The sequence below is a fragment of the Mesoplodon mirus genome (genome assembly GCF_964341445.2).
Source record: "Mesoplodon mirus genome assembly, chromosome: 14".
Taxonomy (NCBI): domain Eukaryota; kingdom Metazoa; phylum Chordata; class Mammalia; order Artiodactyla; family Ziphiidae; genus Mesoplodon; species Mesoplodon mirus.
In genome coordinates, this window is record NC_138990.1 from 10,160,065 (window position 1) to 10,182,833 (window position 22,769).

Consider the following 22,769-nt stretch of genomic DNA (forward strand, 5'->3'; position numbering starts at 1 on the left):
GAGGGTGGGACCCAGTGTGCATCCATGAAGAGGGTAGAGGTGGTTAGAGATGCCTGACTGCCCTGGGCATCCAGGGGTGGGGAGCGGGGTTGGGGGGGAGCTCAGTGACTCTGGCTTCCTCCTTTCATTCCTTCCTATCACCTCCTCCTTCCTTCCTGGCCGGCCCCTCCCCGCATCCCTGACATTCCTCCCCCGGCCCCCCTTTTCAAGGAGGCCCCTCTCTGGGTTCTCCAGGTTTCCCAGGGGCCCCTTCAAGAGGCTTCCAGCCAGGGAGGCTCTCTGTGGACTCTCCTGCCCACAGCAGGGAGGGCCCCCGGCCTGTCCCCACCGCCAGCCACTGCCACTGCTGCGGTGATGGCACGTTGAGACCCTGGGAGTGATTTAATGTGGACCAATTAGATGAAATCTTCATCAAGTGGGTGAGAGAGGAAGCGCCACTGGCTGCTCGCAGGGCGGCTTTCCTCTGGAGAGTGACGTGGGTAAATTAAGGGCCTGATTGATGGCTCCATGCAGCGCTCTGTGACAAAGGAGGCCGTAAACTCCCGGTGAACTTCCCCTGGCATTCGGCGGTGGTTGGCCGGAGGTGTGGATGGGCAGGGTGGGCAGGCGCCATTTCCCCCATCTCTGCCCCCATCCCCCCCTCCCCAAGTCCTCCCGTCAGCCACCAAAGGCCAGAGTGCTGGGCCACCCTCCTTCGCTGTTCTTTGCTTGGAGCAAGTGCCCTGGTCTGGGGAGGAACTAGATGCTTGGGAGGTGACGGAAGAAGGGGGGTGGTGGGGTGACGATGCCCAGCAGAGACGAGCGTTTGGCTTCCCCTGAGATCACATCAAATCTAAGACACCTTAGAGACTCTCTGGTCCAGCCTCCCCATTGTCCAGATTGGGAGACTGAGGTGTTAGATTGTGGGTAAGAGCATCAAAGAGCCCTGAGTTCAAGGCCTGGCTCACCACCTACTAGCTGTATCATTTTGGACCCATTTCTTTTTTTTCTTCTTTTTTTTTTGCGGTCCGCGGGCCTCTCACTGTTGCAGCCTCTCCCGTTGCGGAGCACAGGCTCCGGACGCACAGGCCCAGCCGCTCCACGGCATGTGGGATCTTCCCAGACCGGGGCACGAACCCGTGTCCCCTGCATTGGCAGGCGGACTCCCAACGACTGCGCCACCAGGGAAGCCCCTGGACCCATTTTTGACCTCTTCTTGCCTCGGTTTTCCCCTCACTAAACGGGGATGGTGGACGCATCAGAGATTCCCAAGGCCCTTTCTAGTCCGACTCCACAAGCCGAGGCCCTGCCTCGCCTCCGAAGGGCGAGGGGCCCCTTGCATCCTGCAGCCCCTCCTGCCGAGCGGGCCGTCCTGAGGCTGCCATCTCCCGAGGACCATGCCTGGACAACCACCATTGCCCAGAGGACTTAGAGGGAGGGATGGGACAGGGTCTTGGGGCTGCTGGGGCATCGGAGGCCTTTTGGGCCCTGTAACTGCCCTGGTAGATGGGCAGGTCACAGCAGCACCCCACTCCTGGTGTGTGTGCCTTCCTGCATCTGTCACCATGCAGGTAGGTGAGTTTCAGGGTGCCCTCGGGGATGGCCTTCAGTGACCCGCCCAGTGGCCCTGAGGGCCTGGGATAGGCCATCATTTTGTTAACCAGAACCAAGGGAGCTGGTGTCCCTGGAGACGCATTCCTTCATTTGTTCATGCATTCATTCATGCAGTGTTTATCGAGCACCGGCAGTGAGCTCCGTGTTGGGGAATCCCATCCTCAGCACGTGGGCACTGTGATGGGTATTTGCGATGGCGCGGGCCTGACCCTCCCTAGTCCCTGTAGACAGGGCAGGTGGGTGTGAGGCTCAAATCAAGGCCCTATTGCCCCTCCCCTGCAGCCATTCAGGGCAGCCTGAGGGTTTGGGGATGGGAGTGAGCCAGGCTTACATTTCTAATGAAGGATAAAGAAAGGAAGAAACTAGAAAATATGCTGATGTCAGTGACCAGCTGAAAGGAAGTCCTCCATGAGTGATCGTGACCAACACCACTGATGGCGATCTGAGCCGTCCCACAGAGCGTGGCTCTCTCACCGTTCATGTGCCCCAGAGGCTGGGCGACCCTTTTCCAGAGTGCCGCCTTGACAGATTGTACTCAGTGTCCACTGATGAGCTGCCTTGTCCCTCCAGACCTGTGTTAAGAATGGGATTTAAAGTGATCCTTACTTACCCTCTAGGCCCCAGGCACATCCTTTTGCCCATCTCAGCCCTTCCTTGCTGGGGGTGGGGACCCATATCCCTTGAGGGGTGAGTCCTCTATATCTGGGCCTCACAGGAAGTGATTTTGAGGATCCAGGGTCCGTTTGGAAGCCCTGGTCGTGCAGAGAGGCCCGTCGGAGGCTGCCAAGCAGAGAGACAGGTGGGAGGAGTGGAAGGGCTCTGCAGATCTCAGCTCGAGCTCCGGCTGCAGCCCGAGATAATGCACATTAAGCACCTGGCTCTGGGCCATGTTTCCGCAGCTCCTGTTTTTAAAGCAGCAACTCCTGGGAGCTTCTGAGGCGGAGAGAACGAAGAGCAGCAGAGCCGTTCCACACCTGGGCAGGGGGGGCATTGCCGGGCCTGTGCGATAGGAGAGGACCAGTTTCCCACAGTCTAGGGCACTGCCTTCCAGTGAAGAATGATTAATAATAATAATAACAGCGGCAGCAGCTACTACCGCTGATGGCATAGCTTAAGCCCTGGCGATAAATGGCCAGTAAGTTCCTGCCCCCAGGTTTCTCACAGGCCCCCGGTTGGCGGGGCGGTGGTGGGGAGAGATAAGTGCATTATGGTGCCCTGAGCTAAGGGCCCTACCAGACACCTGGGCACCGATTGGTGACCCCGGTGCTGTGACTGTAGCCGCGTGTGCCAACTGGGCAGGGAAGGCTGGCTCTGCAAGGCCAGAGGCTGCTTCTCACCCTGTGGGTGGTCCAGTGCCAGAGGAGGCACCGCGGCTGGCATAGGTCGACCGCGTCTTCTCTCTTCCTGCTGCTTTCTGGGTAGGGGAGGCTTTTCGTGGCGATGGCAGGTTCGAGGGTAGCCGGACTCCTGTTGGGAAGATCATCTTGGGTGCAGACTTCTGTATTTTTGGTGCTGGGGGCCAGCTGAGGTAGCACATTGGTTTTGGGTTGCGGGGTCAGTGGGAGCCGAGAGGGTTCTGTCTGGGTGGCTGAAACCAGGCCTCGGACAGGACCTGGTGGCACCTGCTCTTTCTGTGGTCTGTTCCGGAGCCCCAGAGTATGTGAGGCAGCGTCTCCAGCACCTGCTCTGGCTGGATCCAGCCCCTCGTGGGCAGGGTCTCCTGCATCCCCAGAGTCCCCATTGAGGGACACCGTCCTGTCTCTGTCCCCACCTGCCACGTACACAGTCACCCCCACTGGGGCTTTGGTCTCCACTTCTGTAAGGTGAGTGGACCCCGGAAGTGATTTCTAAGGCCCCTTCTGGTCAGACTTTCCGAACGGAGGTCACCTCAGCTCCTTTTTCTGTCTAAATGACAACAGGCGTTTACTCTCCCAACCCCTCTGCCCATCACGGGCATTTCACACAGATCTGAAAGTTGCTCACAGAGACTGTTGGGACCCCAGTGCAGTGCACCGGGAGAATGCTGATACTACCTGACATTCTTAGAGCCTGGATCCCACGCCAGGCGTGGTGCTGGGTGCTTAGTGCTTCTGACATATCACCCCGTTGACTCCTCCCACCACCCCTTCAAGGTGGATCCTGATGTTGTCCCAGGAACAATGAATCTGAGGCTCAGAGGCCCGAGGAACTGGCCAGTAGGAGAGGTGCCCGGGCCTCCTACCACTTCCCTGTCCTGCCCCCCACATGGAAATGGGGTGGTGAGAGGAGGTCCTGTTTCCACATCCTCCAAGCCATGTTACTGAGTTAAATACCATGTGCTTTCAAAGCCCATGGAGTCCGTCTATGCTGGGAAAGCAGGGGGGTGGGTGGGAAACCACCATCAAATTCCCTTCTCATCATAAAAATGGATGCAATTTATTTTTTCTGGCATTCCGATTACATAGACGTTTGTCGCCAGCTGTTTGTTCTAACACGGAGTGTTCTCTCAGCTGCCGTTTCTCCTCTCTCAGTTGACACCGTTAGTCCACACGGCTGGCAGGGACTGGGATGGAGGGGTCGTGGGCTGGGGAGCCCCCCAGGTTAGCTTGGAGCTGGCTTCCTTGGAACGCAGAACTTGGCCCTCTGCTGTTCCCCGGGTGGTCCCGAGGTGGGGGAGACACTGGGGTGCTGCTTTCCCCTCTCCTTTCACACTGTCTTCACCTCCTCCTCCTCTCCCCGCCTGACACGCACTCACAGACCCCACCCTTCTCCCCACCACGCTGTGTATGAATGAAAACTTGGGGTCTCGGACAGTGAGAAAGAACCAACCTCTCATGCTCAGAAAGTCAGAGATGTGAAAAGTCCCCTCTGATGCCCTAACCTCCAGGGCACCTCTTCGAGCCAGGGCGTCCTGCTGGAAACCCCTTCAGAGGCTCGGTGGTCCAGGATGCTACAGGTGGGTGTTGAGTTGAGAGAACCCTACATACAGTTCCTTTCAGTTCTCTCTGGTGCTGTCATTTAACTTTAAGGCACATACAACAGGGAGACCCTTGGCGAGGCCATGAAGTAGGGGAAGGGTAGGCTTTGGCGCTGGAGACCTGGGTTCGAATCATGGCACTGGTACTTCCTACTCATGTGACCTCGGGTGTGTTACCTAACTTCTCTGATCCCCCGTTTTCTCGTGTGTAAAGTGTGAGCTTATAAACCTTCCTCGCCACCTTGCTGGAAGGATTAAAGGAGATCCAGTAGGAGAAAGGGCTGGCCTTTTCTCAGTGCCAGAAGGGAAATCTCATGAATTTACAGCCGCAAGGTGACAACTTCATATGGAATCCCAGGAAGGATCATCTCAGGAAAGGGCAGTGCCTGGAGTGGATGAATGACCAGACAAAAGGCAGATAAGGGCAAATAATTCTGAATGGGAGACTCCTGTTTGTCCAGCATTCGGGGCAAACCCCCTGGCCCTGCATCAAAGGGGGGCAAGCACCTAGCCAGCCCAGAAACCCCTGGGCTTTCAAAGTTCACAGATTCATACCAAAGAACATGCATAACGTGTGGCTGTACGTGGTAATAATGCTAATAAACAGACTCTCACCAACAATCGCGCTGACCGAGTGGGGAGTGCCCACTGCGTGCCGAGCACCTCCCATACTTTATCTCTACCCTTTACGCTAACCCCACAAGTTAGTGCCACTTCCCCATTGCACGGAGGGGAAACTGAGGCCAAGAGGAGGGCTGTAGCTTGCCCAAGGCCATGCAGCAAGGAAGTGGTGGAGCTGCTTTGAGCACGTGTCTCTTCGCCTCCAAACTCCGAGCTCTTCAGCTGCGCCCGGGCCCTGAAGCTCACATACCGCCCAGCAGGGTGGCCTGCGCCCGGGGACCCCCAGCAAATGCGGGTGCAGGGCCTTGTCAGGAGCAGCAGCTCTTATGTAAGCAGCCCGGCTGCGGCGCTTGCAGGCTCCATTGAGCCGCGGGGAGCCCACAGACCGCTGGGGGTGGCAAGGGGTGGGCCGGGCCGGTGGTGGGGGGGTGTCAGCAGCCCCCCGCCCCCAGTGCCGCCGCCAGCGAGGCCTGACACGGGGTTAAGTCGCCCTGGCGGCCTCTGGCTGCAGCTGGGAGCGCGCCTGGTTCCCATTCGGGCGCTGTGGTTTTGATTAGCTGTTCCACAAGGCGGGCCTGGTGGCGAGGCCCTGGGAGCTCCGCTGGAACAGAGGGTCCCCCGCCCGGCCGCCGCGGCCCCCCCTCCTGGCAGCCCCAGACTCCAGATGTTCCGAGCGCTCGCTGGGAAGGCCTGCTGGCGCCACGGAGGGCAGAGGGCAGGGAAAGCACGCGAGCTGGAAGCCCAAGCACTCAGTCACCGCAGGCCCTGGCAGCCCGCCCAGCGCTCTGCTGGCACATTCCCCAGCTCTCCCCTGGCCATCTGTTCCCAAAAAACCCTTTCAGAGCCTCATCATCTCTCAGGATTACAACAGCACAAGCAGCTGGTTTGAAGGCAGCAGGGAAAACCGTGCAAAAGGTCCTTTGTGAGAGAGGAAACCCGCTTATGAATAACAGGGCTGGACGCCGTAAAAGTTGGCGGCTGGAATCCGTGTTTCTCCGGCGCCGCTGTTTTCTCCCGACTCTTTATCTCTGCTCTTTATTTGGTTTCCCCTTGTTTTCTTTTAATGGTGTTTCTTCCCTTTCTTGCACCAGTTGTGACTTTTCTTCCTCCTCTAAGGTGCCTGAAGGCCACCTAATTAGGTATCCTGGACGCTGTCAAACTGTTTTTCCTTCTCAAAGCTCTTGCAATGGGAGATGGTTAGAAGTGACTCTTTTCATAAAACCCGGGCTGGAGGAGACGGGGCAGAAAGAAGGTGCCCGGGAGGGCACAGTGTGGGCAGGGCAGCAGAAAGTCGTCAACCCGAGGAAGCGTCGGGGGCAGAGAGGGTGCAGAGACTGCCGTCAACTCATCAGAAGGCAACGCGGAGACCCTCTGGGACGGCAGTGGCATTAATGAAACGCTCAGCGCTTGGCGCCTCAGCTGATTGCAGTATGACAGGAAGCCTTTTTTAAGAACCGCCGCCACCGCCAGAAACTTCTGGGAGATGTCTGCCTGGAATCTGGGCACCTCCTGGGAGCAGTCACCGGGTGGCCTGAGTGGGGCCCTTGGGGTGTGCTGGGGCAGGGCTGGCAGCTGGGAGGCCAGCGTTGGCGGCGGTGGGGAGGGGAGGGCAAGGCCTGGCCACCTTCCTCACCCCCTCCTGGACCCCTGAGGGGGAGCTGAGAGTCAGGCCCAGGGCTGCCAGGTGGAGGTGGGGAGAGGGACACCTCCCAGGTGTCAGATGGGCGTGACCTCATGGGGGAGTCACGGGGCAGGAGCAGGGGACTGGGGGCTTCCCCTTTCCTTTCTCAGTTCCGGCACCGCTTTTTCACTGCCTGCCCCAACGCTGTCCCGTGAGACCCAGAAGCTCGGCTCCCCCTCACCCCAGCAGTGGAGAAAGCCTGTCGTCCACATCGCTACGGGTGGCCGGTCCTCACAAGCGGAGGCTCGGGCTTTGGAGGGCGTTTCATCTGCGCTTCACTCAGGGGCCGTACTTCACTCCTTTCTCCTCTCTTCCCACTTTCGGTTGGAGAGGTGGCAGCTCTGGCAGGACAAAATATATATAAGTTTATCACAATTTCAGGGCCATTAATCTCCCCGTCTGCAGGGCTGGGCATGGGCCGAGATCCCCCCTCCCTGCTAAGGCCTTGGTGGGCAGCTACCCAGTCTGGACTCTGAAGCTGCTCTCGTCTCTGCCCAGGGGGCTGCGTAACTGGGTGGCCTTGCTCAAGTGTCGTATCCGGGAGACGCCAGCCTGACTGCCCACCTATCCAGGGGTCAGTGGCTCAAAGGATGTGACACTGTTTTGTGAACCCTGTCCTCCCTCCCGTGTCTCCTGCCTGAGAAGTTGGTCCCCGTGGAGCCAAAGGTGAGGAGGGCCTGGGGAAGGAGGAGTGGCCGCTGGCCCCAGGCCCCTGGTGATGATGTGCGGTCCGACCAGTGACCAGAACTTGCTTTCCAGCCCTGGGGCTTCCAGAGGAGCAGTGGGAGGAGAATGGAGGGCAGGGCTGCCCTCCCACTGGAGTGACCAGGCCTGTCCTGCCCACTGCCCAGCCTTGAAGCCCTGCCCCTGGCACAGTGGATCGCCTGGCACAGGGGGCGCCAGCAGGCCCTGGTCGTCTTTTTCTACCTGCCCCTGCAGACCGGAGGCTGGTTCTAGGGGAAGGTGTAAGTCCCTGCCTTCTTGACCTCCTAGTATAAATGTTTCTAGAGGGTGAAGCAGGGAGCCTTTTCTGCCTTCACGGTGCTTAGTTCTCTGCCCAGACTTCACGGCCACCTGGGGCCTGGCCCTGCCGCGCAGCTGCTCCCTGGCTCAGTTCGTACCCACCTGAGCCCCTCCCAGCAGCTCTGCTGAGAGCCAGGTCTGACTGCCTCACTCCCCCTGCTCAGGACCCCTCAGGGGCTCTCCACGGGCCAAGGGTAGAGGCCAGACTCCCTGACAGGGCACCTGCCCCTCCCCCCAAGTGACCTGGCTCCAGCCGGTCACCCCCGGTATCCCAGTTTACACTCCATCAACGCGGAACTCCTCGCCCAGAGGGGCTATTTTTGGCCTCTGTGCTCATGCCGTCCCTTCTGCCTGGAATGCCCTTGTACCCTGTCTGGCTGGCTAAGTCCTGCTCATTCTGGAAGGCTTAGCTCCTCCTGGAAGCCCTCCCTGACCCCTACCCCAGCCTCCACCTCAGGGCCCCATAGCATGGCCACCTCCCTGCCCTTACCATAGGGGTGTGTGGAGTCTAATTCAGGAGAGCATCCTATGATACAGTATGAAGTCATGATATAGTATGTGATACTCTATTATGTGAGATTTTAGAGCTCATTTTATGTCACTATATTATATTTTTAGGTGATATGTTACCTGATAAATTATGTGATATTAAAACTCTATACTACATTACATTATATCACACAGTGTGTGTTCAGTACACCTCTCTAGCTAGACTGTCAGCCGTTTCATCTTTGTGTCCCAGCTCCTGGCACAGAGGAAGCTGCCAAACAATGCACAGCATTCCTTCCACGAAAATCCACGCACGCTGGGGCTGAATATTCCTGAGCTGAAGGCAAAGACTCTAGGGAAGAGTGAACTAGGGGCTTTAGGACACAGACAGGGAAGTGCCCCTGGGCTCCCCCAGGCTCCTGTTTGGGGAGTTTGGGAGTTTGGGCTTTTGTTGCCTTGAATCAGTGCAGAAAGCTTTGCATTCCAGATCACAGAAACCCCTCTAGCAGCAGCTTAAACTAACAGGGCTCCTGTTTCTTACAGTTAGGAAAGGTGAAGTGAGGAGACTGTTCCCTGGCTCCAAGGCTCTGGTGATGCTAAAGCTTCGGGCTTCTTTCTTGGTCTTTACCTCATGACTGCACAGTGGCTGCCACAGCACCGAGCACTTCATCCACACGCTACATCCAAGGCAGGGCAGGGCCATGCCGGGAAGAGCGTTTCTCCTCACCAGTTCAGTCAGTCCTGTCCAGACATCCCCTACCTGCCCTGGAAGAAGGGATGCTCTCCCTGAAACTGAGGAGGACATTGGGGCTTCTCATCCGGGAGGACAGCAGGGTAAACGGCCACGTGGCTCATCCGTGGAAAGTTGACCCTGATTTTTGACCGAGTGGTTTTCTTCCCAACGGGGCTGACCAATGTCATAACCTCAACCACAGTGTCAGAACCCCACCTCTGCGAGTTTACCTACTCCTCCCCCCAGCCCTGCAAAGTGAGGGCCAGTAGCCCTGTTTTCAGTTGACAGCACTGGGGTTCAGAGAACCTAGGTGACTAGGCCAGGCCCCTGGTGACCTGGTCCCTCTGCACAGTGCTTTTCAGTTTGCAGAGCCTTCTCATGCCTCTTATCCTCCTGAGTTTTGCAGTGACCTCCTGAGATCCACATCACTAACCATGGGAGCTAGATGAGGAGGCTGGGACCCAGGGAGGTGAAGTCACTCAGTGCCACACAGCTGGGTGGCGCCAGGCAGGACCTAGGCTCATCCAGCCCCGTGAAACAAGTGCTCCTGAATCTAGACCATCGCTGCTCTCTGTTCTCCCAAGGTGAGGGGGTCTAGCAGTGACGTGGGTCTGTCTCAGCGCAGCCACTCATGAGCTCTGTCAGCTCGGGCACTTGCCTTCTCCAGGCTTCGCTTTCCTCATGAGACATGGATAGAAATGTCCGTGGGTGAGGAGGGTTCAAGGAAATGATGGCCATGAAAGGGCCACATCAACTGGATGCACTACGCAGTCACCGGGGCTCCTGGAGGACACTGCTGTCCATCCGGAAGGTTGGCAGAGGGACCTCGAGTGTCCCCTCCCCACCCAGGGACTTAGACTGGGTGGACTTGACTCTGTTGCCAGGCAGCAGACACCGAGTCTGTCCTTCTGCTCTGTGTGTGTGTGTGTGTGTGTGTGCAGGTTTGTTGGGGCATCTGTAGGCACTGTCTGCCAGGATCAGATGGAGGGCCTCCCACATGGTGGACTGAGTGTCTGGCACTGGGGAGGTGCCCGGAGGTCTTCAAGGGTTTCAGAACTTCCCCTCTCCCCCAGGGGTCAGGATCCACTTGGGCACCCACCCCCTCCACGTATACACGCAGTGGTGCTTCATTTATTCAACAGAAGCAGAGAAAGATGAATTAAGCTTGAAGGACGCTGTACATTTATTTAAGAATAAACAGTTTTGAGTGTTTACTATGTGCCAGGCATTGTTTTAGGTGCTGGGTCACTTTGGAGAACAAAACAAAGGCCCCACCCTTTGGAACTCAGGCTGAACGACACAAAGGCCAGGCAGGAAAGCTCACAGGAGAGCCCTGCAGGACCTTCTTCGGAGCCCACTGTGCTCAGCTCTGCGCACAGTTCTTACAAGCCTGACTCCCTGCAGGCTCACGTCAGAGCAGCTGAGCAGAAACCACCAGGAGACCAGCTCCTGGAGCAGGTGCAGTGACAGCCCCCAGAATCACAGCCAGTGGCCTGCTGGCGTGGGAAGAAACAGAGAACAGAAAAAGCAACACCAGGGGCTCAGAAGAGCCAAGAGGCTTGGAGCCATTTAGTGTCGGGGTAAAGGGCCCCAGAAGCCTCAAGGACCTGGGGAGTCTTCTGTAGACTGACGTTCCCGGGCTTGACCTTGAGTTGTCAAGAGGAAGCTGAAGTACATCCAGTAGCGTCTGACGGAGAATGCAGGGAAGTGCATCAATTATTGGGAACTGGGACCTGTCCAAGCTGTTTGGGCACAGAAAACACACGGCTTCCTTTCTCTAGGGAAACTCGCTCCTGCTCAGGGGCTCGTTCTTCTGCGGGGGCAGCGCTGGGGGGGTCGGGGTCCTTGTCTAGTTTGCTCACTGCGGGGGGCCCCCCATGCTCCGAATGGAGCCAGGCACAGTCTGAACACTCAGTACATGTTTGCCGAATGAATGGAAGCGTGAAAGCCCAAGCAAGTGAGGCGTTTCTAGCTGTCTTCCACATAATCTCATGGGCAGCTAGCTCCTCTCTGCCGTGTCCCCAGTGGGGCCCCGGCCACCTGATGAGGAGACACAGTTCCTGCCTTGATGAGCTGACGTGCAAATGGGGGGAGACCCCCCACACACATACATACACACGTGTGTGTACTGACACGTGGCTGCCTAACCCTGAGTGCTTGGCTTCTCAGCCTTTGTGATCTTTAATCTTCTCTTCAACCTCAGACAGTAGACTACTATTGCCATTTTATAGGTGGAGAAACCGAGCACAGAGAGGTTAAGTAACTGATCAGAGTCCCACGGCTGGTGGAATGGGGATGTCAGGATTCACCAGAGGCTGTCTGATGCCATAGCCAGCATATCTAACCACTACGCCGCACTGCGTCAGTGAGGGTGCTGTACGTCAGGGAGTGTATGTACATGCGCTTAAGTGTGTGTGTGGGTGAAAGATCCGTTTCTCTTCCCAGTACTTTTGTGGTGTCACTGACGGTCAGGGTGGTGGTGAGTAAAGAGCCCTGACCAGAGATGTCCTACCCTTTCCCGAATCCCACGGTAGCTCCAGAATCTAGCTATGAGGGGCTTAGGGACGATGGGGGGGGGCAGAGGAGGGGTTTGCACACTTTTTTCAGAAATCATTTGGTTTTTTGGGCTGTCCAGGGACCTCGTGGCCTCTCCCAGCCACCCCATTATTGCCCCCACTGATCCTGAAATATCCACAGCTAGACTCTTCCTGGGGGTCTCCTGAAGACATGCTGTGGGCTTTGCAAAGGCTTGTGGGCCAGCACCTTAGCATGAATTGGCTTGTCTGGCTGGTGCCCCATCACTCCTACTGTCGCTTTGCTATAAGGATTGGGGAGGGGAGGGGAGGGACTTCCCTGGTGGTCCAGTGGCTAAGGCTCTGCGCTCCCAATGCAGGGGGCCTAGGTTCGATCCCTGGTCAGGGAACTAGATCCCACGGGCCACAACTAAGAGTTCGCATGCTGCAACTGAAGTTCCCGCATGCTGCAGCGAAGATCCTGTGTGCCACAACTAAGACCCGAGGCAGCCAAAATAAATTAAATTAAAAAAAAAAGGATTGGGGAGAGGGGAGGCACAGAGATATGCAGAAGCACGATGGGGGCCCCGGGGACCCCCGACACTGTGGTTGGGGGTGTGTGTATATGTGTAGTGTTGGCGGGGGGGGGCGCGTGTGTGAGGGTCATGAGTCGGGGCCCGAGGGACCCTTCCAGGGAGCAGGGCCTTCCTCACCTGGCTGGGCCACCTGTCTGCCCAGCTGTCGGCTGCCCTCCGGCCCGGGTGCCTTCTCTGGCTATGGGGCGAGGGCAGGAGCTCCTTGAGCTGCTGGGGTCTGGACGGGCAGCGTGCAGAGAAGTGGAATTGGCTGGACAACAGCAGCCAGATGGGAAGCTGCAGCAGCTGGGCCTCAGGCCTCACCCAGGCCAGCTCGGCCCTTGCCGTGCCCTGTACTGTGGGTGGGGTGAGGTGGGGACCAAGAAAGGCAGATAGGCTGACAGACGTGGAGAGAGAAGCAGAGGGGGGGCCAAGAGGGAGCTGGCACAGAGACGCGGCTGGAGCACGGAGAGAGAAGCAGAGATTGTCCGCCTGCAGCCCGAGGAGGGTCGGCCCGGCGGCGCCTGGGGTCTCCCTGCCCGTCCCCTGCAGGCGCGGGTTCTCCCTCTGAGCTCTGGCCCGGCTCTGCGAGCACGGGGCCTCCCACCTTCCCTTAGGCCCCAGGGGATGAAGGCTGAGATGTTCTTAGCACCAAGAAAGGTGGCAGCTGGGGGGACGGCTTGAGGACTTTCTAGTGCCGATTGCCAGTGAAGAAGCCGAATCCTCTAGGGACTGAGGGGTCTGCCTTGCTCTGCTGCATCCTAGCATGTGACCTAGGGCCTCCACTTCCCCATCTGCAAAATGGAAGCGGCAACAGCACCTCCCAAGGACTGTACAACCGCACACGCAAAGGAGTGTGTTGGGCTCCGGACGAGGCTGCCCTCAGCCAATTCACTGACTTCTGTCCCCAGGCCTGGGGGGACAGGGAGCCGAGGATGACCTGGCCCCCTCTCTCAGGAGCTCGTGGTGGAGCTGTGTGGGGTGAGCAAGTGGGTGACGGCAGTTGCACCAACCCTAACTCGAGCACAGAGAGGTATAGGAGGAGTCGGTATGAAGTGCTTGGAGGCTTCAGAGGGGAAACACATTTCCCCAGACTGCAGTGAGGTGGGTCTCGGGGCAGGCAGCTGGACTGGAGCCCCCATTGTCCTGGACTGGGGACACAGCAGGGACACAGCCAGCAGAGCCCTGCCCTCCTGGAGCCTCCGTTCCCGTGGGCGGAAGTAACTCCGAGCAAGGCTGTACTGGAACACAGGGGACGCCCGGGACTGGACGGTGCTCTCTTAGTGCTGGCCCGGGTGCCTGGGTCCCAGCTCCAGCTCCAGCATCTTAGCACAGGAGGGGTCCCCAGTGTTACTCAGTGGTTGTTTCCTACAGTAGGAAAGTTCTTCTGCATGTCCTTGACTGACCCTGAGGTCTGAACATAAATGTTGGCCTCAGTCAGCGAGCGCTTTAGACTGCTGGAGCCACCATTGCTCCTGACCTGGGCCAGCAGGGCAGGACGTCCTCCTAGCAGGAAGCAATCTGCACCCTGTAGCCGGGAGCCCCTGGCAATCGTATTCACTTCTCTGATGAGTGGCCTGGAAGGACACGGGGTGGGCAGGGGGAAGAGGTGACTCGACAGCATTTACCAGGATAGCATTTTGGTGGTTTCTGCTTTGCCCTGGGGTTAGACTGTAAGCTGCTGCAGGGCAGGGCCTCCAACCCTGATGCCTGTCACAGAGCTGAAAGGAGGAACTCAATAAATCTTTGATGACTAAATGAATTTTTCCCCCAGTTCATGGTCCCCAGGCGTATTCTCCTGGCTCACAAGGGGCTCCGGCTATAACTTTGCAACTCTTAGATCCTGGCACCTTGAGAGCCCTCCCAGCCTGGACACAGTGTGGTCGTTGATTCACACTTATGTTCCCGCCCTCAGCAAAGAGCAGCCAGCTCCAACTGCTCATAAATTTCCTGCCTGTCACCCGTGGCGCCCAGGCCAGGCGAGGCGGGAGGCGCTGGGGGTGGGCTGGTCCATACCTGCTTCCAGTTCCCTGGGAAGTTTGGAGGCCAGAAGCCCAGGCCTATGCTTGTGCCCAGAATAACCTCAGCAGAGCCTGGCCCTTGGCGATGTGGAAGCAGATCTGCCAGATGCAAAGATGTATGGGCTGGAGTGTTGGAGAAAACACAAACATCAGCTTGCCGTGCAGTTTGCACAAGCTGATTTCACTCCCATGAAATCCAACATAGGTCTGCCTACGCATAGGAAAAGTATGTGGATGGATGGACCTAGAGATGATCATACTAAGTGAAGCAAGTCAGACAGAGAAAGACAAATACCATATGATATCACTTATTGGTAGAATCTTAAAAATGATACAAACGAATTTATTTACACAACAAAAACAGACTCAAAGGCATAGAAAACAAACTTATGGTTACTGAAGGGGAAAAGGGTGGGAAGGGATAAATTAGGAGTTTGGAATTAACAGATATGCACTACTATATATAAAAGAGATAAACAGTGAGGACCTACTGTATATAGCACAGGGAACTATATTCAATGTCTTGTAATAACCTATAATCGAAAAGAATCTAAAAAGAATATATATATGTACATATATATGTATATATATATAATGGAATCACTTTGCTCTACAGTTGAAACCAACACAGCATTGTATATCAACTAGGAAAAAAAAAAGGAAAAGTATGTGGAACAGCAATCACCCAGCACTATCATGGTTTCTCTCATCAGGGAGATGGAGGTGATTTAGATGGTTTTCTTCTGTTCACTCTTCTGTGTTTTCTAACTTTTCTATAATTAACAAATACTACTTATGCGTTTACAAAAATTTTAACAGTTTTTTTATTGTAAATTTATTTATTTATTTATGGCTGCATTGGGTCTTCGTTGCTGTGCGCGGGCTTTCTCTAGTTGTGGCGAGTGGGGACGACTCTTCGTTGCGGTGCGCGGGCTTCTCATTGCGGTGGCTTCTCTTGTTGTGGAGCACGGGCTCTAGGTGCGCGGGCTTCAGTAGTTGTGGCACACAGGGTCAGTAGTGTGGTGCACGGGCTTAGTTGCTCCGCCACATGTGGGATCTTCCCGGACTAGGGCTCGAACCCCTGTCCCCTGCGTTGGCAGGCGGATTCTTAACCATTGCGCCACCAGGGAAGCCCCAAGAACTTTAACGTTTTTATTGAGATTATAGTTTACCCATTTAAAGTGTACAATTCAATGATTTTTTTAGTTTTTTCACTAAAATGTGGCCATCACCCCAGCCAATTTTAGAGCATTTTCATCAACCCCCAAAGAAACCCCATATGCTTTAGCAGTCTCCTTCTCCCTCCCAGCCCTAGGCAACCACTAATCTGTGGATTTCCCTGTTCTGGACATTTCATGTGAATGGAATCATGTAATACGTGGGCTTTTGTGTCTGGCTCCTTTCACTGTTTTCAAGGTTCATCCAAGTTCTGTCATGTGTCAGAACTTCATTCCTTTTTATGGCTGAATAATATTCCATTGTATGAATATACCACACTTTGGTTATTCATTCGTCATGGATGTGACTTAAGTAATTTAATAGTTGTGCTTATTTTTAAAAAAGAATTCGTCTAAAGCAGATTGGCCAAGATGACAGTTGGTTCCATATGACTATTTCTGGTTACTTCTTTTGAGACTTTTCAGCCTATGATGCCATTTTATGTTTTCAAACACCAGTGAATCACACCAAGGACCCAGCTCTTTGCAGGAATGGGAGCTGATGCTTACACTGTGTACCAGGCCCTGCTGGGAATGTGGCTCTCTTGTCCCATTGATTCTTTGCAACTGAGCTAGAAAGTGGATACTATTACTGTGCTCATTTTATATTTTTAATTTTATTTTTTTAATTTTTACTGGAGTATAATTGATTCGCAATGTTGTGTTAGTTTCAGGTGTACAGAAAAGTGGATCAGTTATACATATACATATATCCACTTTTTTTCAGATTCTTTTCTCATATAGGTCATTACAGAGGATTGAGTAGAGTTCCCTGTGCTGTACAGTAGGTCCTTATTAGTTACCTATTTTATATATAATAGGTGTATATGTCAATCCCGATCTCACAGTTTATCCCTCCCCTGTGCTCATTTTAAAGATGAGTAAACAGAGGCTTTGAGAGATCAACCAGCCTACCCAGGGCCCCAGAGTCCCACTGACTTTGGGGCCAAGATGAACCCTAGTGGTCAGCATTTAGAACCAAACTCTTTCTAGCCCATATATTGGTGTACGTAAAAGTGAAAGGTAGAATAATGCCTGATAGTGTGGGTCTTGAAAAAGACTTCTCCCATGCCCTCGCTGCTTGTCTTTTATATTTTAATTTTAAAGTAACATTTCAATCTGACTGCTCCTTTTAGGACAAACCATAAAAAACAAAAAACTCAGGATTTCAATCCCATTTGATGTCTTTTTCTACACATAGAAGGCTGTATACAGATTGCTTAAATACAGAAAGATGTATGATTTGAAAACAGTCAAAAATGGTTAAATAGGGCTTCCCTGGTGGCGCAGTGGTTGAGAGTCCACCTGCCGATGCAGGGGACACGGGTTCGTGCCCCGGTCCGGGAAGATCCCACATGCCGCGGAGTGGCTGGGCCCGTGAGCCATGGCCGCTGAGCCTGCGCGTCCGGAGCCTGTGCTCTGCAACGGGAGAGGCCACAACAGTGAGAGGCCCGCATACCGCAAAAAAAAAAAAAAAAAAAGTTAAATAGGTGAAGTGACTGAAAATGAACTTAAAAGGTAAAATAACTTATAGGCAGAAATAATCGCTTTTTTTAAATGCCCCCAAAGTGATAAAATTACCCTGCAGCGCACAGAAGTGATGACGAGAGGAAACCAATCCACTTAAAGCCAGGGACAAACTTAGTAAGCAGAGGAGGTATAATTAGAAATTTAAAAACTGGAAGTGAACAAAAGCAGAAAGATACAACATTGTTCCTGGGTTCACAACAATTACCAAAAGTTCCCCTAAAGCATAGGCACAGTTACAAAAATGCTCAGTGTTACATTTGAAATAGGAAACATATCTGGTGGTACTTAAATGCTACAGTAAATAAAATGCCTGGTAACTGGAAATATTTATTCACACGTCCAACAAATAACAAATACTTATTGAGATGCTACTGTGTGTCCAGACTGTTCTACGCTCTGGGGCTATAGCAGCGAACAAAACGACCATGTCCCTGCCATTGTGGAGCTGACATTCTGACCACAAATGAGTGAGCAGATAAAAAGATGATTTCTGGGGCTTCCCAGATGGCGCGGTGGTTGAGGGTCCTCCTGCTGATGCAGGGGACACGGGTTCGTGCCCCGGTCCAGGAAGATCCCGCATGCCACGGAGCGGCTGGGCCCGTGAGCCATGACCGCTGAGCCTGCGCGTCTGGAGCCTGTGCTCCGCAACGGGAGAGGCCACTACAGTGAGAGGCCCGCGTACCGCAAAAAAAAAAAAAAAAAAAAAAAAAGATGATTCCTGGGAATTCCCTGGCGGTCCAGTGGTTAGGACTCTGCACTTTCACTGCCGAGGGCGCGGTTTGATCCCTGGTTGGGGAACTAAGATCCTGAATGCCATGCTGTGGCCAAAAAAGAAAAAAAGATGATTTCTGAATGTGATCAACCCAGACACTGTGTCACCCTGACCAAATCACTTCAGTCGGACTCAGCACCTCAGACCTGCTGAAAGGGACCTGGGAGACGTCTTGTCTAGTCATTTTTAAAGTTTACATTAGTGAGCAGCAAGACCTGGGTTTAAAGGGCATCTTTTGTGTGGAGGGGTCATGCTGCAGGGGGCTCCTCAGGACGGTGAGAGCCTTACCCAGCCATAATCAGAGGCTTGGCCGCAGTGGGAACACCACCCACAAAAGGCCAGAGCCAGAGGCCCTTTCAAGCTGTGCTTCTCGCATGGACCCAAGCAGGATGTTGCCAGGAGTTACATGAGAAGGGGGTCTGTGGTGTGGTTGTCACAGTGGGGAGTATGTCCAGCCCTCTCCCCTGTATTTGCAGTTATGCTTGCATGTGTGTGTGCACACACATACACGTCCACACCTACACCTACATGCATGCGCACACGCACACACACACACATACCCCACCTCTTCTGAAGGGATAGCATAGGTAGGTTTGTCTCCGGTCTCTCAGCCACACCAGATTGGTCTAGGGGAAGAAATCTGACTGAGGCTGGAACAACTGACTGCCTTCACTGGGTGTTTGGGGTTGGGATTCTGAGAGATTGGGCCCATTGCCCCTACTGAGGTTCACAGACTTTCCTGAGACTTTCCCCCGGCCCCTCTGAAATGCCCTTGTGCAGCCTTAAATAACGGGAAGAGCAGAGTGAGTTTCTACTGCTCGCAGTGCGGTTGCAGTCACACAGTCTAATGGGTTGGGAAAACACTGGGTAAGTAAAGCCACACGAATTTCTTTACTGTAGGACTTTTCAGAGACTTTAATATGTTCATAGACACAGTGACTTTCCAAAGTAGGGCCGAGGTCTGTGATGTTTCCCAAACTCATGGGATATACCTCACCTGGCTAGTGTTCTGAAGAGCACCCTTTGGGCAGTGCTAATCCATGTACATGTACTTGCCGTACAGGTGAAGGAATTAAAGCACAGAGAGGGAGAGTCAGTTCCCCAAGGTCACACAGTTGATTAATTGCAAAAAAGATCGTGGCACCTAAGGCCTCCCAGTGTTCTTCCCGCCACGCTCCAGTTGACATAAGGCTTCCTTGGACGGATGATGCATGTGCTGGCATTCCTGGACCAAGGTGGGTGGTGGGAACGCAGGTCCAGTGTAGACGTTAGGGAAAGGGTGGGGTTGAGAACTGCAGGTCAGCCTTGGCAAGAGGAACCCCTGTCTCCCTCGCTCTTGGGTGGCAGCCATGGCTTCAGTGGAGTCTGAGAGCCGACTGAGGGCTTGGGGCTGGGCCCGGCCAGGCGGCCGCCTTTACAGGGCAGCCAGTGGGATGGCTTCAGCTGCCCCAGCCTTCCGTGCCTTCCCTGACCGCAGGCAGACTGAACAAGGGAGGAACTCCGGGCCAGTCCTCGGCAGGGCCCGCCCAGGCAGCCAGCGCCGGGATGACGCGGCTGTAAATCACCCCGTGGACCACAGACCCAGTGCCATCCCCACGGGTTTCCTTTCCGCTTCTTAATCCTCCTCCTCAGACTCGGTAACAAAAAGCAGATTCCTGCTGGGGCCAGCCACGCACCATGGGCTCGGAGGATGTGAGCCTGGATTCACCACATCAAGATGTTACCTCCTCTCACTTTTCCTTTTCCCCTTCTTAGCCTCTGTTAGCTGGAGGACACTCCCTCCTCCTGGCTGGGCTCCCTCGCCCTCCCTGGACCTCACTTCCAGCCTTGCCCCGGCCTCGCACCTTGGCTGCCTGCCCAGTGCCGCCCAGGCCTGAGGCTCACCAGGGCCTGTGGTTAGCAGCCCCTCCAGCCTCGTGGTTTGGCTGCAGCCCGGCTCCCCGAGCCTCCCTTTCAGCAGGAGCAGGCTCTTTGTGGTAGAATAAACACTGCCGATCTGGATTCAAATCGTGCCGCTGCCAACTCGTAGCACTTACCTCTGAGCTGGGGACGTGAGAAGCTCCCTGGCATGTCAGAGGTGCCTGACAGATGTTTTGCTTCAAAACTAAGTGCTTAGCTGTTTGTTCAGGGTTGTTGCAGGAAACAGGAGAGAAGGATTTGGAACTGTGGTATTAGGGGTGTGCTGTGCCCAGTTAATGGATGCCCGTTATTCTCCTGCGTGTTCTGGGTGGACTGGGAGCCCCTGAAGAGTCTCCCCACCAGCTCTGACCTCGCCCAAAGCTAAAGCCCCGGCAGCCCCAGGACCTTTTCACATCTCCGGTCCCTTCCTGTAGCAAATCACGCCCTCTGGTCAGTTTTCTCATGAGCAACACCAAGTTCAGCTGCCAGAGTGAAGTTTCTGAAGGTCAGGACTGCAAGGAACTGAAAGACAGTCTAGCCTAGGGGCTTTCCAATTTGCCCCAGAACACCTGGGTTCTCACAGCATCCCAGGCTCCACGTTGGAAGGAACACTGTAGACTCTGGGCTCCCCTCTCTCTGTGTCCCCTGTACTCTCCCGATCCAAATAGACTAGAACCGTGTTCATCTGTTTTCTGTGTTAGAATTTCCAGGTCAGACTTCATTTCTACTACAGCTGAGGACACTGTCCTTTTTTTTTTTTTTTTTTGCGGTACGCGAGCCTCTCACTGCTGTGGCCTCTCCCGTTGCGGAGCACAGGCTCCGGACGTGCAGGCTCAGTGGCCATGGCTCACTGGCCCAGCCGCTCCGCGGCATGTGGGATCTTCCCGGACTGGGGCACGAACCCGCGTCCCCTGCATCGGCAGGCGGACTCTCCACCACTGCACCACCAGGGAAGCCCTAGTTTATTTTTTTATATTGGAGTATGTTTGATTTACATTGTTGTGTTAGTTTCAGGTGTACAGCAAAGTGATTCAGTTTTATATCTATATATAATATATCTATACAGATATCTATTCTTTTTCAGATTCTTTTCCCATATAGGTTATGACAGAGTATTGAGTAGAGTTCCCTGTGCTCTACAGTAGGTCCTTGTTGATTATCTATTTTAGATAGAGTCGTGTGTATATGTTAATCCCAACCTCCTAATGTATCCCTGTCCTCCCACTGGTTGTTTCTTTCAGGAGTGACCGGCCATGGGCTTGTCCAAGGACGCTGCTGTGGGCCCTCTTTCCAGTCCAGCTTGAGGAGAAGGTGAGCTCGCCAAGTCCAGCCTTGTCGTCCTCTCTAAGTTGCCACCGGATGCTCAGACCACCACCTCTCAGGACAGGAGCTTGCCTGCCCCCCTCTCGCCCTCTCCCCACCCTCGCCCTCTCCCCCCCACCCCCGCAACCACTCCACAGTGACTTTGCACTTTGCTCTCTGCCTGGTGGGACGGGGAGAGCAAAGCCTTCCCCTTGCCCGGGCCTGAGGCCCACCGTCTGGCTGCAGAAATTCATTGCCAAAGATTCGACAGAGACACTGAACAACATGGGGTGAGAAGACCCCCTAGTGAAAAGCCACACTGTTGCTCTGTGATGTTTACTCCTCCCGTTGCCCAGGTCCCATCTCACGCCAAAGACGAGTCAGCAGTTCCACTAGGAGCTCGGGGAAAAGATGGACGTTTGGTGACTGTTGGAAGCGCTTGACCCTCTGACCCGGAACTCCCTTTCTACAGCTGGGCCCCGAGCTGGCTGGACACAGATAAGCCTTCTGGCTTATCTGCGATAGGGAGGCTGTGATAGGGAGGCTGGGGGCGCCTGTGGGGAGCGAGACCTGAGATCCCGGCCCCCCTCACCTTCCCGCTGGCTGCCCAGGCCTCTGACCCTGATTTTCCCATGTTCCCTGGGCCCAGGCTCCTTCTTGGGCCCTAAGCATCATGAGAAGTGAATGGAAGGGTGGGGGGCAATATTGACCACCCATACCTCACCCCAGGGACTTGCCCCAAGGTGACCCCCAGCCGGTCCAGCCAGCCACTCCTTGCCAGGGGCCCGCCCTCCTGACTGGGCACACAAGATGGCGCCCTGCCTGGGGGCCGGCGGGCTCTGATGGTTGTGCAGGGGGGCAGAGGGGAGGAAGGGACCAGGGGAATGGGCCAGTATGTGGGGAGGTGGGCATGGTCAAAGTCAAGGCCCGTTCCTTCCTTGTGCTCACAAGGCCAAAGCTGTTCACATCTGTGCTCAACCATCTGCTTCAAATTGAAGTAAAAGCCCCAACATGTAAAGAAAACACTTGCTTGTGTTGATGGACTCTGTGGGTGACCAGGACTTTGGCCGGTCAGTTGGAGAGGGTTGTGAGGGGAGGGAGAGGTTGAGAACCCTTCAGGAAGTGAGCAGTGTGTGTGTGTGTGTGTGTGTGTGTGTGTGTGTGTGTAAGGGGGTGGGGCCCTCGCCATGGCCTCGGCCTGGACTAGTGACCGGGAGGCCAGGTCAGGAACATGTGAGGAGCGTTCTCGGCTTCGTGCCTCATTTACTCCATACTGTGAGTTTACAAGGTGGGGACTGAATTTTTAATCCCATTGTACAGGTGAGGACCCTGAGGAGGGGAGGAGACAGGGCCAGGCAGTGACGGAAACAGTTCTCACATCCGGGCGGCCTCACTCCACTGCCTGTGCTCTTAGCGCCTCTCCAGCCCCGTAGGCCAGCTCGTGCCCAGAGTCTTTGTGTGGCCTTGGCCTAAGACGGGGCCATAATGGTTCAGTGGGGCTGGGGGAGGGTTAATAAGAGAAGAACAAGGAAAGGACTGTCAGGGCAGAGGGCTGTGTAGGAGGGGCAGGGCTGCCCAAGGAGAGGGGAGGTGATGAGGGAAGGAGGCTGTGCCCTTGCAGATTACACACCTGTCCCATGGTTCCGGCCACCGTCACCCTCTCTTGTCTACTCCCGGGCTCCTGGGCTGGGGCTGCAGTGTCTGCACCTCTTCTGACACCGGTGTTTCCCAGACATGGCTCTGGCCGAGGACCGAGCTATGTGGGCTGGCCCTGGACCTGGGGCAGAGGCAGGGGCCACAGGCTGCTCATGGAGCTCCTCAGAGCAACAGCGCCCTGGAAACAG

The 22,769-nt window shown here is 55.0% G+C and overlaps 1 protein-coding gene across 1 annotated transcript in view; it reads left to right on the forward strand.

The window, feature by feature from the left end:
* The window catches only part of ATOH8 (atonal bHLH transcription factor 8), a 33,771-nt gene extending 11,823 nt beyond the window's left edge, over positions 1-21,948 (forward strand). The window contains exon 3 of the mRNA XM_082642784.1: positions 20,865-21,948. Coding sequence (XP_082498910.1) covers positions 20,865-20,870 — 6 coding nt within the window. The 3' untranslated portion in view covers positions 20,871-21,948. The remainder of the gene's footprint in view (positions 1-20,864) is intronic.
* Positions 21,949-22,769: the final 821 nt, after the last annotated feature.